The sequence below is a fragment of the Saccostrea echinata genome, unplaced genomic scaffold (genome assembly GCF_033153115.1).
Source record: "Saccostrea echinata isolate AGI-Se365-2 ecotype Australia unplaced genomic scaffold, CSIRO_AGI_Sech_v1 ptg000029l, whole genome shotgun sequence".
Taxonomy (NCBI): Eukaryota; Metazoa; Mollusca; class Bivalvia; order Ostreida; family Ostreidae; genus Saccostrea; species Saccostrea echinata.
Genome location: NW_026889778.1, coordinates 2371984 through 2392912, shown reverse-complemented (window position 1 = coordinate 2392912; position 20929 = coordinate 2371984). Strand labels below are relative to the sequence as shown.

The 20929-nt window shown below is 33.5% G+C and overlaps 1 protein-coding gene across 1 annotated transcript; it reads left to right on the top strand.

Moving 5' to 3' along the window:
- Nucleotides 1–4960: 4960 nt before the first annotated feature.
- LOC133194345 (cysteine and tyrosine-rich protein 1-like) lies at nucleotides 4961–12359 on the top strand. Its single transcript, XM_061330323.1, has 3 exons — nucleotides 4961–5081; nucleotides 10672–10962; nucleotides 11707–12359. Exons 1-3 carry the CDS (start codon nucleotides 5024–5026, stop codon nucleotides 11949–11951), a joined length of 594 nt encoding a protein of 197 aa, XP_061186307.1. The 5' UTR covers nucleotides 4961–5023; the 3' UTR covers nucleotides 11952–12359.
- The last annotated feature ends 8570 nt before the right edge of the window (nucleotides 12360–20929 follow it).

Sequence of the window (20929 nt, the reverse complement as noted above, 5' to 3'; positions counted from 1 at the left end):
CAACTAAACTTTAGGATAAACGTGATGAATTTAACTTTTCTATCGTTAACTTCCCTTATTTACTAGTAAGTAGTAATAAACCATTGTCATCTGCATATGGATTTTATGTCTCCCAGTTGATTCAATACGGAAGAGCATGCTCTTTGTACGAAAAAAATTTCTAAAAACTAGAAAGACTACAGACATATAAGTTGATGATACAAGGGTATCTTCAATATCATTTAAAGTCAACATTTTGCAAATTCTCTGTTCGATACAATGACCAATGTTTACAAATAAAATCTGCCGTTACTTCGAGTGTTGACTGATGTCTTTCATACGAAATGTTAGGCCATTATTTTCCTTCCGAACTGACGAAAGATTTCTTTGTTTACCTGAACGTGACAAAGGGCACGCGGCGGGTGTGACCGGACGACAGGGGATGCCTACTCCTTCATGGCACCTGATTCCACCTCTGATGTTTTTAGAAGTTCAGTTTGTATTGTTTTATTGGACTTCATCATGATTACTGTTCATTTTCTTCATATTTCGTGGGATTGTTGAGAAGTCATCTCGTTTGTCACACAGTTGGCTATTATCATCAGTAAAACATCAAAATATGAAACAGATGTGGTACATTCTGTGGTGTTTTTTATTTCCAGTTCACTGGGATAAATCGAGTCAACCAATGAATGCACTCACAGCTTCTCGAGCCTTTTCAACAAGCAGCAGAACGACCTCGAATGTGTTACGTAAACGTCCATTACAACCACACTTTTCATAAACATTTAAATAAATATACTTGTAGAAAGACCTCTTATTTATAGAGTATGGAGCTAAACTTCGTTGAAAACAGACGAAGTGATCGATTCTGTCCAGCCAGTACTTACACTGATGGGAAGCGTCTCCATTTTGAATAAAAATTTAACATCAGATGATGTAAATACTTTCGATGTGTTTTTCCAAGTTTGCCGGAAAGACCCGAGAAGTTGCGATTGTAAATGAATGAAATTTACTATTTTTAATTAATAAAAATGTCGATATATCTAAATATTGAATTGAAGGCCATAAAAGTTTTCTTGTTCTCATGTAGAAGAATATAAAAACACAAGAATATAAAAACAGGGCTTTAATAAATGAGCACAATTAGTGCCCATAGAATTAAATTCTAATAGATTGGTAGAAGACGTGGCTTCCAAAGACTACATAGATATTGTCAAAGAGGAACTCCAGCATCTTTTTAATATCAACCCCAGAGTACTTGTGTGTAGAATCAGAGTGATTTTTATAACAAAGTAATCTTGTAATGACCATTGAAAGATACAAAAATGTCTGAGTTCCATATTTCTTGAAAAAGTAGTTGTCTATGATATCAAAAAGCTGATCTTTAATTTATCGTCAGGAATCGTTGCATTAGGTGTTTAAAAAAAAAATTCGATTTGATTTACTGACTTTGAAAAAAACGTGATTTTAAATTTTCGAAAAGTTCGTAGAAGTTTTTGAAAATCCACATTTGACTTTCACAATTCCTGGAATATGTTGTAGCACAGTACACCTGAAGTATTTTTTTTTTTCACAATGGTTAAAATTTTTGTGAGAAGTAAACTGGGGGCTTGGTAGAGCATTTGCTGGATCCGGCATTGTATCTTTGTTTGTAAGGCCTTTTATGACGTTTAGGAATCCAGTCTAGGTAGAGTAAATCAAATTCTCTTTTGTTGACTCGAATGTTAAAAACATCAAAGATTAAAACGTGATTTTGAAGAATTTCATCCTTTTATGAACTGGGGGGGGGGGGGGTATAAGTTGAATTTCCAGAAGTAGAATTTAAACCAATATCTCTACGAAATCGCTTACTAGATGTTCTTGGGATATGTAGGTTAATCAAAGCTATGTATTGATATGAATTCTGATGCCCTGTTATAAGCAGACCTTTCTTATATTCATATGAAGCAGAATTTGTCCAAACTCTTATACGTGAAAAGAAGAAAACACTTGCTGTGGACTTCAACTCGACATTTAGATTTATCGACGACGTATTGTCAATTAACAATGGTTATTTCCATTCTTATGTCGATACGATATATCCAGATGAGCTTGAGATAAAAGATACCACAAAGTCTGACACATCTGTTTCAAATTTGGATATTTTACTTGAAAAAGACGTTAATGGTAGTCTTACAACCAAGTTAATGATAAACGTGATGACTTTAACTTTTCAATCGTCACCTTCCCTTACTTATGCAGCAATATACCTTCATCACCTGCATACGGGGTTTATATCTCTCAGTTGATTCGATACGCAAGAGTATGCTCTACGGTGATAAAGGGATCCTCTATGGAGGGACAACAGTAACCTTATTTGCTATAAGGACTCCTGTAATTCTTTTAAGACCTTTAGAAACTGTATAAATCTCAAAACATAAATAATTATGATTCATGCTTTAGGGAATGAATTTCTATATTTCTATCAAAAAGTGTTCAAGAATGTTTATATGTTGGTTGGTTCCCTAGCTCCCATAAGAAAATGTCTAGTTGACTCTCAACTAGTCGTCAACTAGCCGTCAACTGAATACTCGAAAACAATTGACCACTAGGAATCGAATGTTTTTCAGAAAGGTTGTCAACTGTTTTGCATAAAATAGTCAGTTGACGGTCAGGTGACGGTCAATTGACTATTTTTCACAGAGTTGACCATTAGTTGAATGCTAATACTTTGAAAATTTCATGCGAGAAAAGAGTTGACTATTGTTGAACACTCAAACTTTGTGAAATCTTGCAGAGTTGACTATAGTTGACCACTCCCTCTGACTCTATTTATGTTGGGTTTGGAATGACATTAGTATTGTTCGGGTTTGCAATTCCATAATTCTTACAACAATCTAGATTTGAATCAAGTAACGTGTGTCAGTGTGTGTTTTGTAAGGAAGTGGAGAATTTTAATTGAAACAATTGTTTTCATAAATGATTCAGCTTGTGCAATCCATGTAAATATAAAATTTAAAGATTTTTCTTTCTTTATTTTTTTTTCTAAAAGATATTAGAAAGACATGATATTGTAGCTAGTATAGGTCCCTACTTTTGTGTACTTGTTAAAATATTAAAAGAATTCCGATAATTTGTTGTGCATCAAGTATTTTGTTATATTTCTTGTTGTGTTGTTGGTAAAAATTTGCCATTGCTTTAGACTATATGTACTTTTTCTGCACAGAAAATAAAGGAGGCATAGCAACTTTAGAGAGTGTGCCAGCTCAATTTATCTTTATGCATTCACATACATACATGTATATAGATGTATATCATTTTAGTAGCCTCATTGATTTGACTTTTCCTACTCAGAGACATGGCAGCTTTTCCAAGCACACGTGTACTCACTGTATTGCTTGCCTTTGGTTTTCAAAACTCCCTCCATTTGTTTTTTGTAAATGCAACATGCACTGACTAATGGAGTATTCAACAGTGGTCAACTGCAAAGAAAATAGAGGAGTATTCAACTAATGGTCAACTGCAAAGAGAATAGAGGAGTATTCAACTAATGGTAAAATCCAAAGAAAATAGAGGACTATTTAACTAATGGTCAACTGGAAAGAAAATAGAGGACTATTCAACTAATAATCAAATGCAAGGCATATACATTGCTAAATTTTCTAGCTGTAGCGACCGGAATCAAGGGCAGAGAACCAGTCGACATGTTTGTAAAAAGTTAATTCGATAACAATTGTTTCGAGAAAAAATTAAATTATACATGGATGTTACGGCAGAGACACAAATGTCCCCCGTTACAGGAAATGTTAATTCGGTCATGATGTTGAAGACTTTGAATAATTTAATTTTTCTTTGCAAAATCTTACAGTACGTTAAAGAGAGATGAGAGTTTTACACTCCTTTAATTTAAAACAGAAATACTTGCTTGATTTACATCGATGAGTCTTAAAAAAACCCCCAACCAAACCATAAATAAATAACCTTTAAGATTTTAATTTCTGATCGAGAAAGAGGTATATTTAAATATGACAATTAGCTAAGGTCATTAAATATTTATTTAAACCAAATTACTTTTTCCCGCACTGGGTACGTAATTATCATCGTTTCATAAACTTTTTCTTCCTCCTTTATATAAACTCTTCTTCAAATAAAGTGATTATCTTAAAAATCAATGCATTGTGAAAACCCTTATAACTGCAATCATTTAATCAATCCTTTGTTTGTCACAGTTTGCTATAGAGTGTAAAGGTCCATTTACTATATGGAATATATGTAGATAACATAGGCGTCGGAAGCAAATTAAAAGTGGGGTGGCTAATTGAAAGTGGGGGGGGGGGGGGCTAAACCAACGAAAAAAGATAAACCCAATTTTCAACGCCTATATTATGTATATCTTTGCAAAAAAAGTGGGGGGGGGGCCTAAGCCCCCCTAGCCCCCCCCTCCCGGTTCCGACGCCTATGGATAAGGGAAATACACAAATTTTAAAAAATGGCATAAAAAAAAAACTCAATTCAAGAATCGCAAGTCCTTTTTAATACTTCTTTAGTACGTTCTTTGATATACACATAATATAAAATTAAATTAAAGTATAAGCATTAAATATTTACTTTCCGCGATGTTATGACTGAAAAAATATATTTAAATGTTAAATCAATACGGTTTCGTATAACTTTTGTTTCCGGACTCTCCTTACGTTCTTTCATCGATTATTTGAGACTGGGACAGGCAGACGATTGACAATTAAGAATTTTGAAAACATCGATCCCGAAGGAATTATATCCATGTCGCGTCATAAATCGATGAAATCTATCCGTTGTACCTATGACTACGTGTCCAATAAATGAGAGCGGTCGCAATATAATTGAACCTCTCACAAAGCCCACCTAACAAATAATTGATTTTTTAAAAACCTAGCTTTATATTCTAATGCATACGAAATAATTGCTGAAGCTTGTGATGGCGGATGGATTACCCGCCTTCTCCGTCATATTTCCTCTTTTTCCAGTGCATAGTTCCTCTGATTTCGTTTTAGTCGAGATTCCTTAAATGTCCTGACAAAATATGAATGTGGAACTAATCTTGGAACAACTTTTATTCATTATAATCGTCTTCATTTCAGGTAAGACAATGTTCATGCTTATATATTTCAGATTTTCTAAACTAGTCATATTTTAGGAATTTGAGGTGTTCTGTTTTCGCTTTTATCTCAGTTGATTCGCCTGTTTGTTATTCCCGGTGTGTTTGTTTTATTTTTATAATTTTTCATTATTATTATTATTTGAAACCTTATTGATATCTCAACCATGACCCAGAGACCATGACAGAATAAGGACCCTCCCTTTGTTGGTTAACAATACATTAGTCAAACAATATTTCAACAGTGAATCCCTAACAAAAATTTACTATAGTTAACTATAGTAAAACATTGATATTTTGATTTACTATGAATCTTCACTCTGGAACTTTTTTTTTGAGATTTCAAAGCTTAAAATCTCTTAAAATCGATAACGGTGATGTAAACTTTGAAAATAATATGTGAATATACATTACAAATAATACTTCCATTTAATATAAAAAAAAGTGCATGTCTGAATATAAGAACAAAAAATGTAACAATCTGATTTCCATAGTAAAAATACTTTGATTTACTATAGTAAAAAGAACTTTGATACTATGGTAAACTATAGTAACCTATTTATTTTTTTTGTTACCTAGGATTGTTAACACGGGGGTTTCGAGACAAAACCTAAGCTTGAAATGTTACCAAATGCTATACAACCATACACGCACAAGTGCGCAATACGCAACTTTTTCACAGAGCTTCTAAAAAACAAATATGTATGTTTTTTTGATAAAGTCATTAAAAAATATATTTATATTCAGTGTAATTTTCTTAATAAAATCCATTGAAAATCTTGAACATTCAATACCCTAAAACACGTGCAAAACCTTGTCACCGCGCGGTAGAATACACAGTAGGAAACTAGATGCATTTTCAATACTCTAGGAACATCAAAATGAATATTATTTTGGCTCAATTTAATTAAAAACTAAAAATAAAGTTATTTTAAAATCATAACATGTTAATTTTTTCCCTAGCAATATTTATTTCCATTATTTAACTTTCCACGTCACAACGGCTCTTACATGTCCATCAAGCAAACCAGTTCTGAAAGAGGCTAAATTCATAATAAAGATGAACGAAATTAACAATTTTAGAAGAGAATAAATTAGAGAATGTAATTATAGGTATTGGATTCTTATTTTTGGATGTCGTCGATCCTATTACAGCAAGCTAACGCGCGGTATTCAATTTGTCGGCACGGCTAGGTGCTGCTATAGGACCGACGACATTTAAAAATAAGAATTCAATGCTTAAATAAAAAAAGTTAAAATATATAAATAATTAAAAAAGAAAAACCACCACCACCAATAACGACAAAATTAAAAAAAAAAAATGTTACAACTATACAGCTCTCATAGGGCGCAACGCCAGCATTCACCCGTGTGTTCGATCAGTTATTCCTTAATGACACTCAATCACTGTCCTGAAGATCATTGGCACAAATTAATTCCATCATAATACAATATTGGAGTATATTAAAATCATTAACGTAGCAAGCAGACGTATTATATAGCTGCCAGAGAATATTTATGTTAATATTGAAATATTATCTTCTTCTATTCAAGGTCAAACGCAGTATTTGGGTATTTTCATGTATCACCATTAGTTTTATACAAAATACCTCATGTGGTCAAAACGGGAGTGCATGTTCACCTCTTGTGTAAAAATGATAATTAAACTGCACAAATTACTGCAAAAATAACGGAGATTTAAGAGTTACCTCTGTTACCTATACTTGCGTAGATTTTCACGAAAAGTTTAATTTCAAAATTGAGAATATTTAACTTAAAAATAACTATTTTCTTAGAATTTTCTGCCAACAACTTATAGATAATGCTTATGGGAACTGCGATTCTTTGCATGGTATATTAAAACAAGAGGCCCAAGGGCCTTAACGGTCACCTGGGTATAATACAACAATTTAGAAGTTAAAAACGCTGATAGATGAAGCTTTGTCGCCCTAAAGCAAGAGAAGTAGGAAGATCAGGATCAACAAAATAATTAGTCTAGTATTCAGTATCAACTCATAAATTAAGTTCTAATCTGTCCCCCACTTAACACTATCACCATGCAGACTATTAACAAACTATTAGTGCTTCTGCACTATTTTAAAACCCATATTAAGACTTCTAGTATTGACCTCTCTTATGCTCTTTGAAGAACTTTTAATAAGATAAGTTATTTTTGTCTCATTTTTATTTATCTATTACTTACAGGTCTCCCTGGTTATTAAAACTAAGAAAGTACTTTTTGAATTATACGATAAACATTCTTGCATAATTATCTTGTTCTATTAACCTTTCAAATACATTATTTACAGTGATTAATTATCAAAGGTGAATGGAAAAGGGGAATAACTTCTCTCAGTAGAATACAAATTAATAGAGCCCTGCCCAGGACCAGAATGCTTAGACAAATGGTCCAGATGTTCAAAAATCTGGTAGAAATACGCTTACTTATATCATTTAAACTTTACTCAGTTTGCTTCCGATATGCCCAGAAGCAGAGAAGAATTTCACAGGTACAATGCATTTTAAACTACAGATTCAACAAAGCCTTACCCTAACACCAGAACTAATGCATTTTCACTATATGATCTATATAACCCCACCCTGGGGCCAGAACCCCTGACCCTGGGGCCATGAATTTCGCAATTTTGGAAGAGGCACTCTTCTTTTCATAACTATGTACTTAGTTACTTTATTTAATACCCAGGAGCAGAAGAAGATTTTCAAAGAAATTATGCACTTTCACTATATGATCTATATAGCCCCACCCTGGGGCCAGAACCCTTGACCCTGGGGCCATGAATTTCACAATTTTGGTAGAGGGCTCAATGCTTATTACAATGATGCCACTAGTTTGACTGCTTGATGTCCAGGAGTAAAGAAAAAGATTTTTAAAGATTGCATTATTTTTGGTGGTTTTAGCCCCACCCCTCAGGCCCCAGGGGGCAGGGACCATGAAATTCACAATTTTTGTTCCTCTTTACCCATAGATGCTATATGCAAAATTTGGTTGAAATTGGTTAAGCGGTTTCAGAGAAGAAGCTAAAAATGTTCAAATGTTAACACAAGACGCACGACGCACGCCGACGGACGAGAACGGATAGCAATAGGTCACCTGAGTGACTCAGGTGACCTAAAAAGAGAAGAAAAAAAGACTTGACTTTATGTAATGTTGTCAATGAGGAACTCAAGCATCTTTTTTTAATATCAATTTGAGACTTTTGTAGAGAATCAGACTGATGTTTAAAAAATCCATATTGTAGATGAAGCAGTCGTGACGTCAAACAGCCTGGACTGGTCCTTTATTTATCCTTACGAATGATGTAGAAAAGTATTGAAATGCATACGTTTTGATGTTACTGGGTTTTTTTTGGGGTGGGGGGTGGGGGGTGGGGGTGATTTACATTTTTATCAAAAAGGTTCTGGGAGTTTAAGAAAATTAATATTTAATTTACACTGCCACTTAAATATGTTGTAAATCATGATCTATGAATTATTACTGATGTGAGTATTGGTATTGAATTCATTAAATGGCGGTGATGTGCCATCATGGCATTGTCTGTTGTAATAAATTTCCGGTTTTTCTAAAAAAGCGTCGTCTCCTATTGAATTGATATCCATAATGCGCTTATGTTCCGCAACTGTTTTAGCTTGAATAAAATGATAACAACGGAACAACATTCGCGTCAATCAATCAATCAATCAATCAATCTTTATAGGATATGTACATGTGGTACTTTCATCATAAGTACATCTGAGTACGGATGGTGAAAGTACAATGTAACACCTAAGAATAACTATCAAAATATCATAAACAAAGAATCAGCTTAGTATTCCCGTAATAACTAGCTTTAGAGTACTTATTAACACCCAATAATCCTATAAATAAATCTATTCTGCCTGATGTAAGGTAATAATATACTTCAACAACGACAGTGTAAGATAAAAGAGATATTTTAACGAGATCCGTATTGATTTTACCGTCTTGACAATCGGTTTCATCATGGCATTAAAAATTCATTTGTCCCACAGTTCTCCGGTCGGCTTGTTTTTTCTTCACAAGATCCATTTCTCAGACCTACCATTTTTAGAGTTGAAGTCGCAAATAATTGAGACTCTATATATCTAGTATGTTCACAAAAATATCAGTTACTGTAGTATAATTCAATTATCCAATTAACTTGTAATTTTGTGTCCTTTTCTTTGTTGTTTTTTTTAAAGAGTGATTCTTCTTCATTCAACTTCTTTTATCAAGGTATCTTTAACTAAATCACATAAAACATGGTGTTTTTATTATAATTGTAACTTCCCAAAGAAGCTTTAATTGGATATTCACAGCTTATTTTTCACGGCATCTTCTCTTACTTTTCAAAAGTAAACTAAAAAGGTAAACTTACGACTGGCCATATTTTGTAGATGATTCTTTCCATATTATGTAGACGTATATTAAGACTTTAGAATTTCTATTTCGACCGCTAATGATCACCAAAGGTTCGAAAGATTTTCAAATCCCTCCAAGAGATATCAAATTTGAAACTTTTTTTGTCTTTTATTTGGTCATGTCAAGAAAATATGCAGTATGCTTTTGATCTTATAGAATCTGTCATTTGAACCCTTTCTACATTTGGACTCAATGAAATTTGGAGATAACGAACAGTTTTCAAGCTCTAAGTCCATTAAAACAATACAAATCGGGAGCGGAGCAAGCACAGACCTTCAAAAACATAAGAGGTGGAATCAGGTGACATGGAGGAGTGAGCATCCCCTGCCGACCGGTCACAATCCGTCGACACAATTCAGTGTGTAAATAACGGCTTAACCATTTATATGAAAAACGCCAGTCAGCATATGACTTAATGATAAACTGTATTTGCTGACAAGGTCATTGTATCGACCATAGAACTTACGAAATGATGACTTTAAAAGAGACTGTTAATATTCTTGTTTCATCAACTTGCTTGTCAATAACTCACCTCGTTTTAGAAATTGTTCATACATAGAGCATGTTCATACATTCTAATTAGGAATTACAATAGGAACTACTTTTTAAAATTAAATTTCATTTTTGTCATCTTACAGATTATCGTTATACTCGTCTTTTGTTTCTTATTCTACTTATGACCAGTAGCTAAGGGTAGAGTGTTGACTTCCGGGTTTCATTCTCCTTCCCGTCGCCGTCTCAAACCTAAGATGTTTTAAATAGTTACTTTTCCTTCGTCAAGCGCCGGAGCTAGAAATGAAAGTCACGGGTTTCTCGGATGAGACCTTAAAAACTGAGGTATGTCACGGTAGGCGTTTGCAGATAAAGATACCTCATTACTTAGGCAGTAAGCGCCATGCATAGCTTATAATTTCTCGCACTTCACCTAAAGCAGGTTACATCTCTAAATGAGTAAAAAGTTCTCGAATGGGACGTTAAACAACATCCATCAATCAATCAGTGATATTTTCCTTGCGCAAGTCAGTGATATATCTCCCAGACATTAAGAAATCTCAGCAATCATTTCATCATAGAATCCTATATTGATTTGATTTTCTATTAATGCTTCTGACAACAACCCTGTTAATATTTACAGATATTTCCGGGGAAGAGACGTTTTGTGAGAACAGACAAGACAAATTCCCTTGTGAACATGGCTGTTGTGGTGACTACAAAGACCAACACTGCTGTTCCTTCGCCGGTCTTATCGTCGGCATAATCATCGGAGTAGCGCTACTCATCGCTGTCATTGCTGGGATTGTGTACTGCTGGCTTAAGAAACATTGGCGGAAGGAATCATGTTCCTCAGTGGCGGTATCTAGTCACAATTGTAGAGGAGCAAACGTTACGGTGCTTCATCAGTCCAGAACGATGGCTATCACCACAGGTGAAAATTTCTTTACAGTTCTTTTGAAGGTCAATGAGTACCAAGTCTTCGAGATTCACCGGTATATTAAGACTTGTGCCTTTACAAGTAAAGGTCCTTTAAGTTCAACATTTCATCATAGCTGAGAGCCAGCTGATTTGGTACATCATCAATACAGACAGAAACTGTAATAAATCAAAGCATTTTATCACAAGAAAATGTTTTAGCGTCAATGCCCTTATCTCAGACAAGCGCTCATTGGGTGCACATTTTAGGACAGATGATACAATCAAACTTATCTCAAAAAATCCTGAAAATAACAACTTAAGTCATGTTTATGTAAATGAATAAGCTTGACCGCATATTTGTAATAGTCCATTCAAAGTTTCACAATAATGGGATTGAAAGTGACAAAAAAGTTGTAAAGATTTATAAAGATGGTTGCAGAAAGTTAAAATTTTGAACATCATAGAAAGTTCACAATTTCTTACAATTTTGAAAATTTATTTCAATCATTTTCAATCAAAAAAGGTCCGAAAATGTATACCAATTCAGGCGTCCTTTTGTTTTGTTAGTATCATCTGTCCTTAGACCAAGCAAGAGGTCGTAGATAGAAATGATTCTTTCCAACACTAGCAAGGAAAAATATAAGGTACATGTACCCTCCTTCCTAAGAAAGAGACTAGGCATCATAACAAACAATACCTTGTACTATTCATCATTTAAGATTGTAATATTATTAACAAATCTATTACCTTTTTGCAGGGTCGTCGAATCACAGTCCCGGATTTTCCCCTTACGATTTGACTTTTAATCAACAGTTTCCGCCACCTTACAGTGCACAAGTGCCCCCAGCCCTTAAGTATTCTCCGCCCCCGTATTCTCAGGCTCCTCCCCCTTACTCATCTAAGTCCCCAACACAACGAACGACACTACACAGTATTGGGAGTGATAGTGAAATAGTCGTCCCTCCAAACTCCGGAAGTGGACCACCGCCTGTCTCCTATTAACAACTCACGGGGAAAAAAAATAAGAAAAGGACCACGTTTTCACTGAAAATTATATATAAACATGTGTATTCTTTTCATATATGTGTACTTATTGTGTTTGTTATGTGATAGTTGTGAAGGGGCCATCTTTTTAAGGATATGATATATATCTTTTTTTGAAAGAACATCCATCTCATTTTTAAAAAATAATTTTCTATAAAAATGATGCTAATATATATATATTTTCATGCCGATGTACAATGAAGTTGTATGGTGACGTTTATTGTTTATCGTAACTACTAATCGTTTTGGAATATTGTGAAGTGAATATTGGACATCTACTTCAGATTCAACAATAGAATTTTGATTTGTTTTCATAACTACGATGTACATGTATTCTTTATATATATATACATATATATATATACATAGAGAGAGAGAGAGAGAGAGAGAGAGAGAGAGAGAGAGAGGGGGGGGCTTTTAAACACGCGTCCAATCTGAATGTAAATAAGATTTTTGAATTGACCCTATTTCCTCCCTTTTTTTATTTGTTCGAATAAGAAATGAAGCAATGCAAATAGTTCTTGTATTTTATTTTACATTTTGCTCATCTGAAGTTTGTGTTAAATAGAGAAATTGTTTATCTATAGCATTACTTTGGCAATTAGGAAGTAGACTTAATAAGTGACAATTGTTCGTCCTATCACTGAACTTTGATTATGTAACATTTCTGAATAGGTTTTGTGCTGATCCTAACCAAAACCGCTTGTTTATCGTTGCAGGGACAAGAAGTATGTTGGAAATTAAACATTGTGGATCAGTAGGGTCTGGTGGACAGAAAAATTGATATTCATACTCATGATATTTCCCAGTTTATATATTTTAATGCTTTGTGCATAGCCATTTAACACGAAGCTTTACATTTTTTATGCAGATAATAATGTATGGGTGTGACATTTAATTTGTCGCCAATGCAGAGATGATTAATTTTATCAAGCAGTATTGCAATATGTAGAATTATTGACTATTACATATGAAACCTTTATATATATTTAAGAATAAAATAAACTGCATAAAGATGCATCAAATGGCAATGTCTAATGATCAGAAAAGAATATTTTTAAGCTTCTACAAATACGTCACTCACTCTCTCTCTCTCTCTCTCTCTCTCTCTCTCTCTCTCTCTCTCTCTACATGTAGGACTCCAAAGTGCGATAGGACTTAAAAGTGTGATGGTCACGCCGAAGTCCGATGTTCTGCGCCAAACCCCGATGGTTCACACGCCAAAGTCCGATGGCGCAGAAAAATAATTATTGTTTATGACGTCATAGTATTTCTGCGCCAAATTGCGATGACGCGCCACGCCAAGGTAAACGGTTTAAAATAAATTAAATGAATTTTAAGTAGTTAAACGCCGAAGTAATATGGTTCACTAAAAAGCGCAAAAAAAAATTATTGTACCACTAGTCATAATTTCTTAAGTGGTTGCGAGGCTTACCCTTTCCTCTCAGATGGGTGCGAGGCTAACCCTAATCTCTCTGATGGGTGCGAGGTTAATCCTAACCTCTCGAATGGGTGCGATGCTAACCGTAATCTTTCGGATGGGTGCGAGGCTAACCCTAATCTCTTGGATGGGTGCAAGGCTGACGCTAATTCCTTGGATGGATGCTAGGCTTACCCTAATCTCTTTGATGGGTGCAAGGCTGACGCTAATCTCTTGGATGGGTGCGAGGCTGACGCTAATCTCTTGGATGGGTGCGAGGCTGACGCTAATCTCTTGGATGGGTGCGAGGCTAAACCATCGGGGTTTGGCGCAGACCATCGGACTTTGGCGAGACCTTTGGACTTTGGCGTCACCATCGGACTTTGGAGTCATATATATATATATATATATATATATATATATATATATATATATATATATATATATATATATATATATATATATATATATATATATATATATATATATATATATAATTATTATATGCCACTAACAAATACGTTGATGTTACAGGGATTTCAGCAACCTCATTTAAATTCAACATTTTGAAACTTTATTGTTCGATAAAATGCCCATTTACAAATACAACTTATCATTGAGTAGTATTTTGACTGACATGTTTCATACCAATCGTAAGGCCATTGTTTTATGCTAAATTAGACTACAGAGTAACCCTTCCCTTCTGTTTGATTAATAAATAAACTGAAACAGCAAAGGAGCAAAGTTACGGATCATCACTCTAGAACAAAAGCTTTCCCCATGGATCTTTACCCTTAAGGCTAAATGGTTTTCAGAATGTTCTCGACATTTGTTTGAAAGATCCAGTACCTGTACCATGAAAGGCTTATCAAATTCAAGACATTCATCACAGGCGAGATTTTAGGCATTTCTTGCTGTTTAGGGATGGTAAAAGGGCATTGTTCTTTCAGTGTCGGTAAATAATCCTAAATTTCATTGCCTTTAACAAAATCAAGGACTCATTATTTAAAACCTTATTGCAGGAATTAAAATTTAAAAAAAATCACACAATGTATATCTCTACACAGGCTAGAATCCATAAGACACAATTTGTATTCATTACAGTCAAGAACTCATTAATTGTACCCTGGAACAGCCTAGTAATCATAAATTTCAAGGCACAAAAGCTAACACTAAGCAGGTGCAAAACAAAGGCCTTTAATACATCAGAGGTGGGCTCAGATGCCATGAAGGAGTGAGAATCATCTGCCGACCGGTGACACCCGCCGTGTGCTCCTTGTCATGATCGGGAGAAAATACGAAAAAATCCATAGATAATTCTGTGTGTAAATAATGACCTAACAATTAGTATGAAAAAAAAAATCAGTCAGTATTAAACTTAATGATAGATTGTATTGCTTACAAGGTCATATTTTATCGACCATAGAACTTACAAAATGATGACTTTAAACGAGACTGCTGATATTCTTATTTAATCAAGTTAAAATTAAATGGCATGTTTCCTTGTTATCAATTGTAGTGGAGCCGGCGCAATTTAGAATGATTATTATACACAGCAACTATAATTTTCAGCCATTTCTAGGGGTACATTGTCATAAGGAGAATATAGAAAATCACAAAAATACATCTTCATAGTCCTTTGTTCATAGACTTCATTAACTGAAGAATAGTTAGAAATATTATTAAAAATTAAACTAGTTTTTCTTCAATTGACATTAAGATTAAATCCACATTTCAATAAATATACGCAAATTGCGCTCAATATTTTCAAAAGGATGTTTTAGTCCATCTACAACCCTAAATCTGTAAATATTTACCAAAAGTCTTCGTGACAATGTTTTCAATCCTTAATATGATGAAGAACATACCCAAATGATTATGAAAAATGATTAAAATATATACCTTTCCCTGCAAACTAATGAGAGAGATGTTTATTATCAATACTAGTCATATTGACCTTTTTGCACTTACAAATGATTTCATATTAAAGAAATATTTTGGTGTTATTTTCAGATTTACAATATGAATATTTATCCCCCCCCCCCCCCCCAAAAAAAAAAAAATGAAATTTCTATTTTAAAAATTGATATTTAGCGAATTGTTATAATTATACACAAAGCACTTAAAAATCCAAATAAATAATTAAGAAATAATCATGAAAATGAATACATTTCATTTCATAATAGACATTACAAACATTGAATACAACCTTTAATAGATTGAAGACTCAGACGATATATCAAGATATTGTACTATTTAATAGTCGACTGAAGATTTCTTATCAACTTTGCATTCCTTCAAAATAGTTGCATGTCATTCACTTAACACAGTTGTGAATTTTCATTAGATGAGACAGTCTTGCATTCGTTCACTTAATTATGACTTCGTACGACGCAGGTTCTACCTTAAAGCATGCTCTTATGTATCGGATGAACTGAGAGACATTAATCCCTTATGTAGGTGATAAGGGTATATTGCTACATAAGTAAGGGAAGTTGACGATTGAAAAAATGAAGTCATCACGTTTATCATAAAGCTTTGCTGTTAGGTTACCATTAACGCCTTTTTCTAGTAAAATATCCAGATATGAATCAAATGTGACAGACTTTGTGTTATCTTTTATTTCAAGCTCACTGGAACAGTGATTTTGACCTTCTCATGCCCAGTATTCATTAAATACGAAACTATCGATGAAAGTTTCGTAAAATCTTTTATCAATGTGATATTTATATAAAGTCTCAGTTCGAATATAAAAGTATTCTAGGATTTTTATAAAACTACATTCTGTCAGATCTCTTAATAAAGTAGTCGGTGAAAACAAGGTATAGAGTTAACAGCCAATAACAACAAAACAGTCTTACTTATTCACACAGATAATAACATTAAAATCAAACGCATCTAACATTGATATGTACTTGATTTGAAATATATATTTTATTCGTGCAGTATATCAATATCGCTTATTTATTAAACGATCTGTGTATCAAATTCAAAAGCTATAATGCTTCAATAATACCAAAATTTTACACTAACACTCTATGTAAAGAATGTTTCAGTAGGGTGTACAGCATATGAAGAATAATTTTCACAATTTGATGATAGAATTAATAAATGCTTCACCTGAAATTAAAAATCACATGCTAATATATATCAAATTATCTGTATGAAAATGTAAAAACAATACAGGTAATGTTTAAACGTGTCAAGAAAACTATCAATGCTATTTCTGTATGTCAAATTTATTTCTAAACGTTGTCACGTATTTGCAGTTGAATGTCGGGCAATATCATTATACAGATAGTAGTGGTAGAATAAAAATAAAAAATAGTATGAATTAGGAATTGTAATACAAAAAAAAACTTAAATAAATTCCGAAATATAGTGAAATAGCATAGTCTCTGATATCGTGTAATACCTCAGGGTCGTCGAATAATAGTTCATGACCTGATTTTACCCTTACGAATTGACCTTTAATCAATAGTATCCGTGCCTTTATCGACCACAAGTGCTCCCAGCTCTTTAGTATTTTCTGCCCCCTGTAATCTCAGGTTCCACTCCCTTACTTCCAAGACCCCATCACAGAAAATGACACAACAGAACGATGAGAGTGAGAGTAATAGAAGCACACCACCCAGAGAAGGAAATTGTCCACCGCTTATTTCCTATAAACATCTGATGGAGAAAAAAAAACCCGAAAAAAGTGGAGGTTCTCTTAAAAAGAAAACTATACACATTCTTGTTTATCAATAAAGTAGTTGTATGCTTGTTATTTCATAATTTATTTGTAGCCTAATAATTATGTTAAAAACATCCTTTATTTGTCTTTATATATGATACTAAGCAATGTATACGAAAGGCGGAAATACAATGAGGTCGTATGGTTGCGTTAATTGTTTGTAAAATCCATTTTAAAGAAGGAATGAAGTACTAGTAAATACTGAAGTTTTAAATTTGAACTTCAATTTCAAAGACATTCTATCGATAAGTGTTTCATTGTAATTTGTGATGTTCTAAGGATTTATATGATCGACGTTCGTTATCTTTTTCTTTAATCGGTTATCAAAGGAACACAAGAGGTGCCATCAAATATGTTGTGAAAATGGTTGTATAAAATGTAGAAAAATCATGCAATTTTGATACTATCTTATATTTGAAAAATCTCAAAAAGTGATCACTTTGGCCTTTAACTATGAGGAGATACAAGGTAATTAACATTTGCAAGCAGGAAAACTTTATCATCTGTGAACTAAAACGAGATTGATTTTATTGGATTCGATTTCAAAGTACCTTTGAAAACATCTGCCCCTAATTGAAATATTTCCATTCTTTGTTTTAGATTTTGTAATGGATCGTCTGAATTTCCTACTACAGACCCTGAAACGTGCTACTACCCCAAAAAAGCGTGTGACTTTCGTGCGCTTTTCGTTTCGTGCAAACCGTGTAGCGTTTCGTGTAAACCGTGCAGCGTTTCGTGCAAACCGTGTAGCGTTTCGTGTAAACCGTGCAGCGTTTCTTGTAAGCTCCAAAGCGTTTCGTGCAAACCGTGTAGCGAGCGTGCGAGAAGCGTGTGAGAAACGTGCGACTTTCGTGTAAGAACCGTGTGAGAAACGTGCGACTTTCGTGCAAGAATCGTGTGAGAAACGTGTAGGATTCATTCGGAAGTCTTCTTATTTTAAAGATGGCTATTGATGGATCAACATGTCATTCTGTGTTGTTTGTAACTAATATTATTCGGATATATCATACCAGTGGTATTTTAAGAGTGAAATAATACGGAAAGAACAAAATAAAATTACTCGGTAATGTATTACATATTTGTTTGATTTTCTTTTTTTTTTATTTCAATAAAGATGGACAGAAAATGTGTTAAAAGTAATTAATTATATGCACATAAATTTTAAGGTATTTGATTCAATACATTTTTTGAGGGAGCAATACTGAACATTTTTTAAAAGAAAATTCATTAGAAATCCGGTCTTGTCCTTTTCATTCATTTATTCGAATCTCTTCAACATTCTACAAATTATGGGATGTGGGATTACAAAAACATATCGGTGATTCATACAAAATAATAGATAAATATGGCAGGCGTGAAAAATAAAATGCAAAATTTAGTGTGTTGTTATAAATGTGAAATATTGGAATTCTAGGCCGGGGAGCACAGTTAATTTATTTTCTTTATAAAAGAACATAATTTTCTTATATTACAAGATTGTGATGCAAATTATTTTGGAACGATGAGTCATTTATAGTTTTTTTAATGCAAAAAATTGGTTGATTAATAATAGTCATATAAATGAATTGTAATTCACAAGCATCGACAAATACAGGGTTAAATATTTCCGGGAGGGGGGGGGGGTGATCAAATGAAAATACTGAGTTTTTGTTGTAAACAAGTCTTTTATTAATGATTTTCTTTTTTAAAATAATCTATTGCTTTTTTCGGGGTGCGCCCAATGCATCCCTTAAAAATATTGTAATCTTCTTTACACTTTCAACACTTTTCTTTCGACTGTGATCAAGGTCATTTACAACAGCGATCACGGCTTCCGCGTGCCGGGACTGAAAACTTGTTCTGCAAGTATCTCTTGTCAATCATAGATAAGACGACAACCAACAATAACGATTGATTTTTAATTTGTGAATTAAACGGTTTTATTAGTATGTAATGGGTATAGATAAATACCCGTGGATTTTATTTCATAAATTTATCCGATTGTCTGTAAACAGTGAATTAATTTGCCAGTGCATTCGTAAATAAAATAAATCCTGAATAGTCGTACATGTACATGTATATTAGTTGTTTTATTAATCACGCTGTTCTAGAGCATATTTTTTTTTTTAGTTTTTAGGACATTGGACATGTATACATATATATTGAATGGTAGCGGTGATTATTGATTACATAAATTACTGATTTTTTTTTTTTTTTTTTTTTTTTTTTTTTTTTTTTTTTGTCTAGACGCGGTTTGAAATGAAGGATTTTAAAAGGTGGTAGGTATAATATTGTTTTTATTTGATAAACCAATGCCTCAAAAGAGAACTAAATAATTACAATACTTATCCCCCGGCTTTTCTACCATAAAAAATTTAAAAGATTAAATAAAGTTTAGCTCTGTAATGAAACGATATATTTACCATTTACCATTTTGAATAAAGTGCATTTAATGAATTACATGTATCGGGTCCCGCTACAGATATGGATATCCTTTTTTTTTCTTAGAACGGGCACTTGTTTCTATAATATTTTTCCCCCGATGGTATACTTACTGAAACAAGTGCCCGTTATATTTAGTCATGTACAGATTTGAAGATACAACAGTAAGATCTCCGTAATCTAACCCCCCTCCCCACTTTTCCTGCACAATGTTCCTGTTAGATGCAGTTTATATATTACCTTTGCAAATTATTAACAGAACCTAATTTTATCAAATGAAATTATTTTTTTTTTACTAAATCAAAAAATGTATAAATCAATCAATAATTAAAAAGGGAAAAGAAAATCAATCCGTTTACAGAAATCATACGCAATTGAATCATTTTTTTTTTTTTTCAAATCAATAACTGAGTTTATTTGTTAGTAATAAAACGACTATTTAATATCAAACTATAATTGGAAAAAAACATTAAATGCTGTGAAAGATTATGAATTACAAATATGATATTTTTTTAGTGCGTAATTTAGAGTCTAGTAAAAAAAGCTTTGTACACAGACGATGATAAGTATTTCACCGGGCGGGTCACATACTCACTGACAACTACATGTATGTATTAATTACAACTGAACATTGAGTATTTTATCTGTTAATATAGTACTGGTGTAGCGAGTTTTAATTTTAACTTAATCTGAATGATTGCAATTCTTAACTAATCTTTGATTAATCCGTAATAGTTGAAATAAAGTCCGAGAGATTCCGAATAGAAAATCCAGATCGAGGCCAAAGCGTGCGAGAATCGTGTACAAAGCGTGTGAGAAACGTGTACAAAGCGTTTCGTGCAGGCTTTCGTGTAAACCGTGCAGCCTTTCGTGCAAAGCGTTTCGTGTAAACCGTGTAGCGTTTCGTGCAAACCGTGTAGCGTTTCGTGTAATCCGTGCAGCGTTTCGTGCAAACCGTGTAGCGAGCGTGTACCGTTCGTGCAGCGTGCGTGTGGGGTAGTAGCACGTTTCAGGGTCTGTAAATAATGTATTACGGGGCAATTTGTCAATCTATAACTAATTTTGTCTTATTATTAAAGCAAAAAATCGTAATTCTCCAGACAAGTTAATATCCATTTTGTTTTAATTTACCGAGGCCGAGTCTAATTCCAGTGCGCATGACTTTGCACAGCTCTTTAGTTTCATACAGTCGTATCTGCAACGTAACACCTATCCAAGTATTGTAATTGTAACACAAAATGAACATTTTTTGTAACGGTTATGGGTCTTGAAATGTGCTTTTAAGACAACATTTAGGTAAAAATGCTAAAATGACCTTAACGACGTCATTGTGTTCCGGTTCTGTAAGCAATACATGAC

Coding starts and splice junctions, on each gene's coding strand:
- LOC133194345 (XM_061330323.1), top strand. CDS start 5,024: ATGAATGTGGAACTAATCTTGGAACAACTTTTATTCATTATAATCGTC. Junction 5,082..10,671: donor TATAATCGTCTTCATTTCAG/GTAAGACAATGT, acceptor TAATATTTACAG/ATATTTCCGGGGAAGAGACG. Junction 10,963..11,706: donor AACGATGGCTATCACCACAG/GTGAAAATTTCT, acceptor ACCTTTTTGCAG/GGTCGTCGAATCACAGTCCC.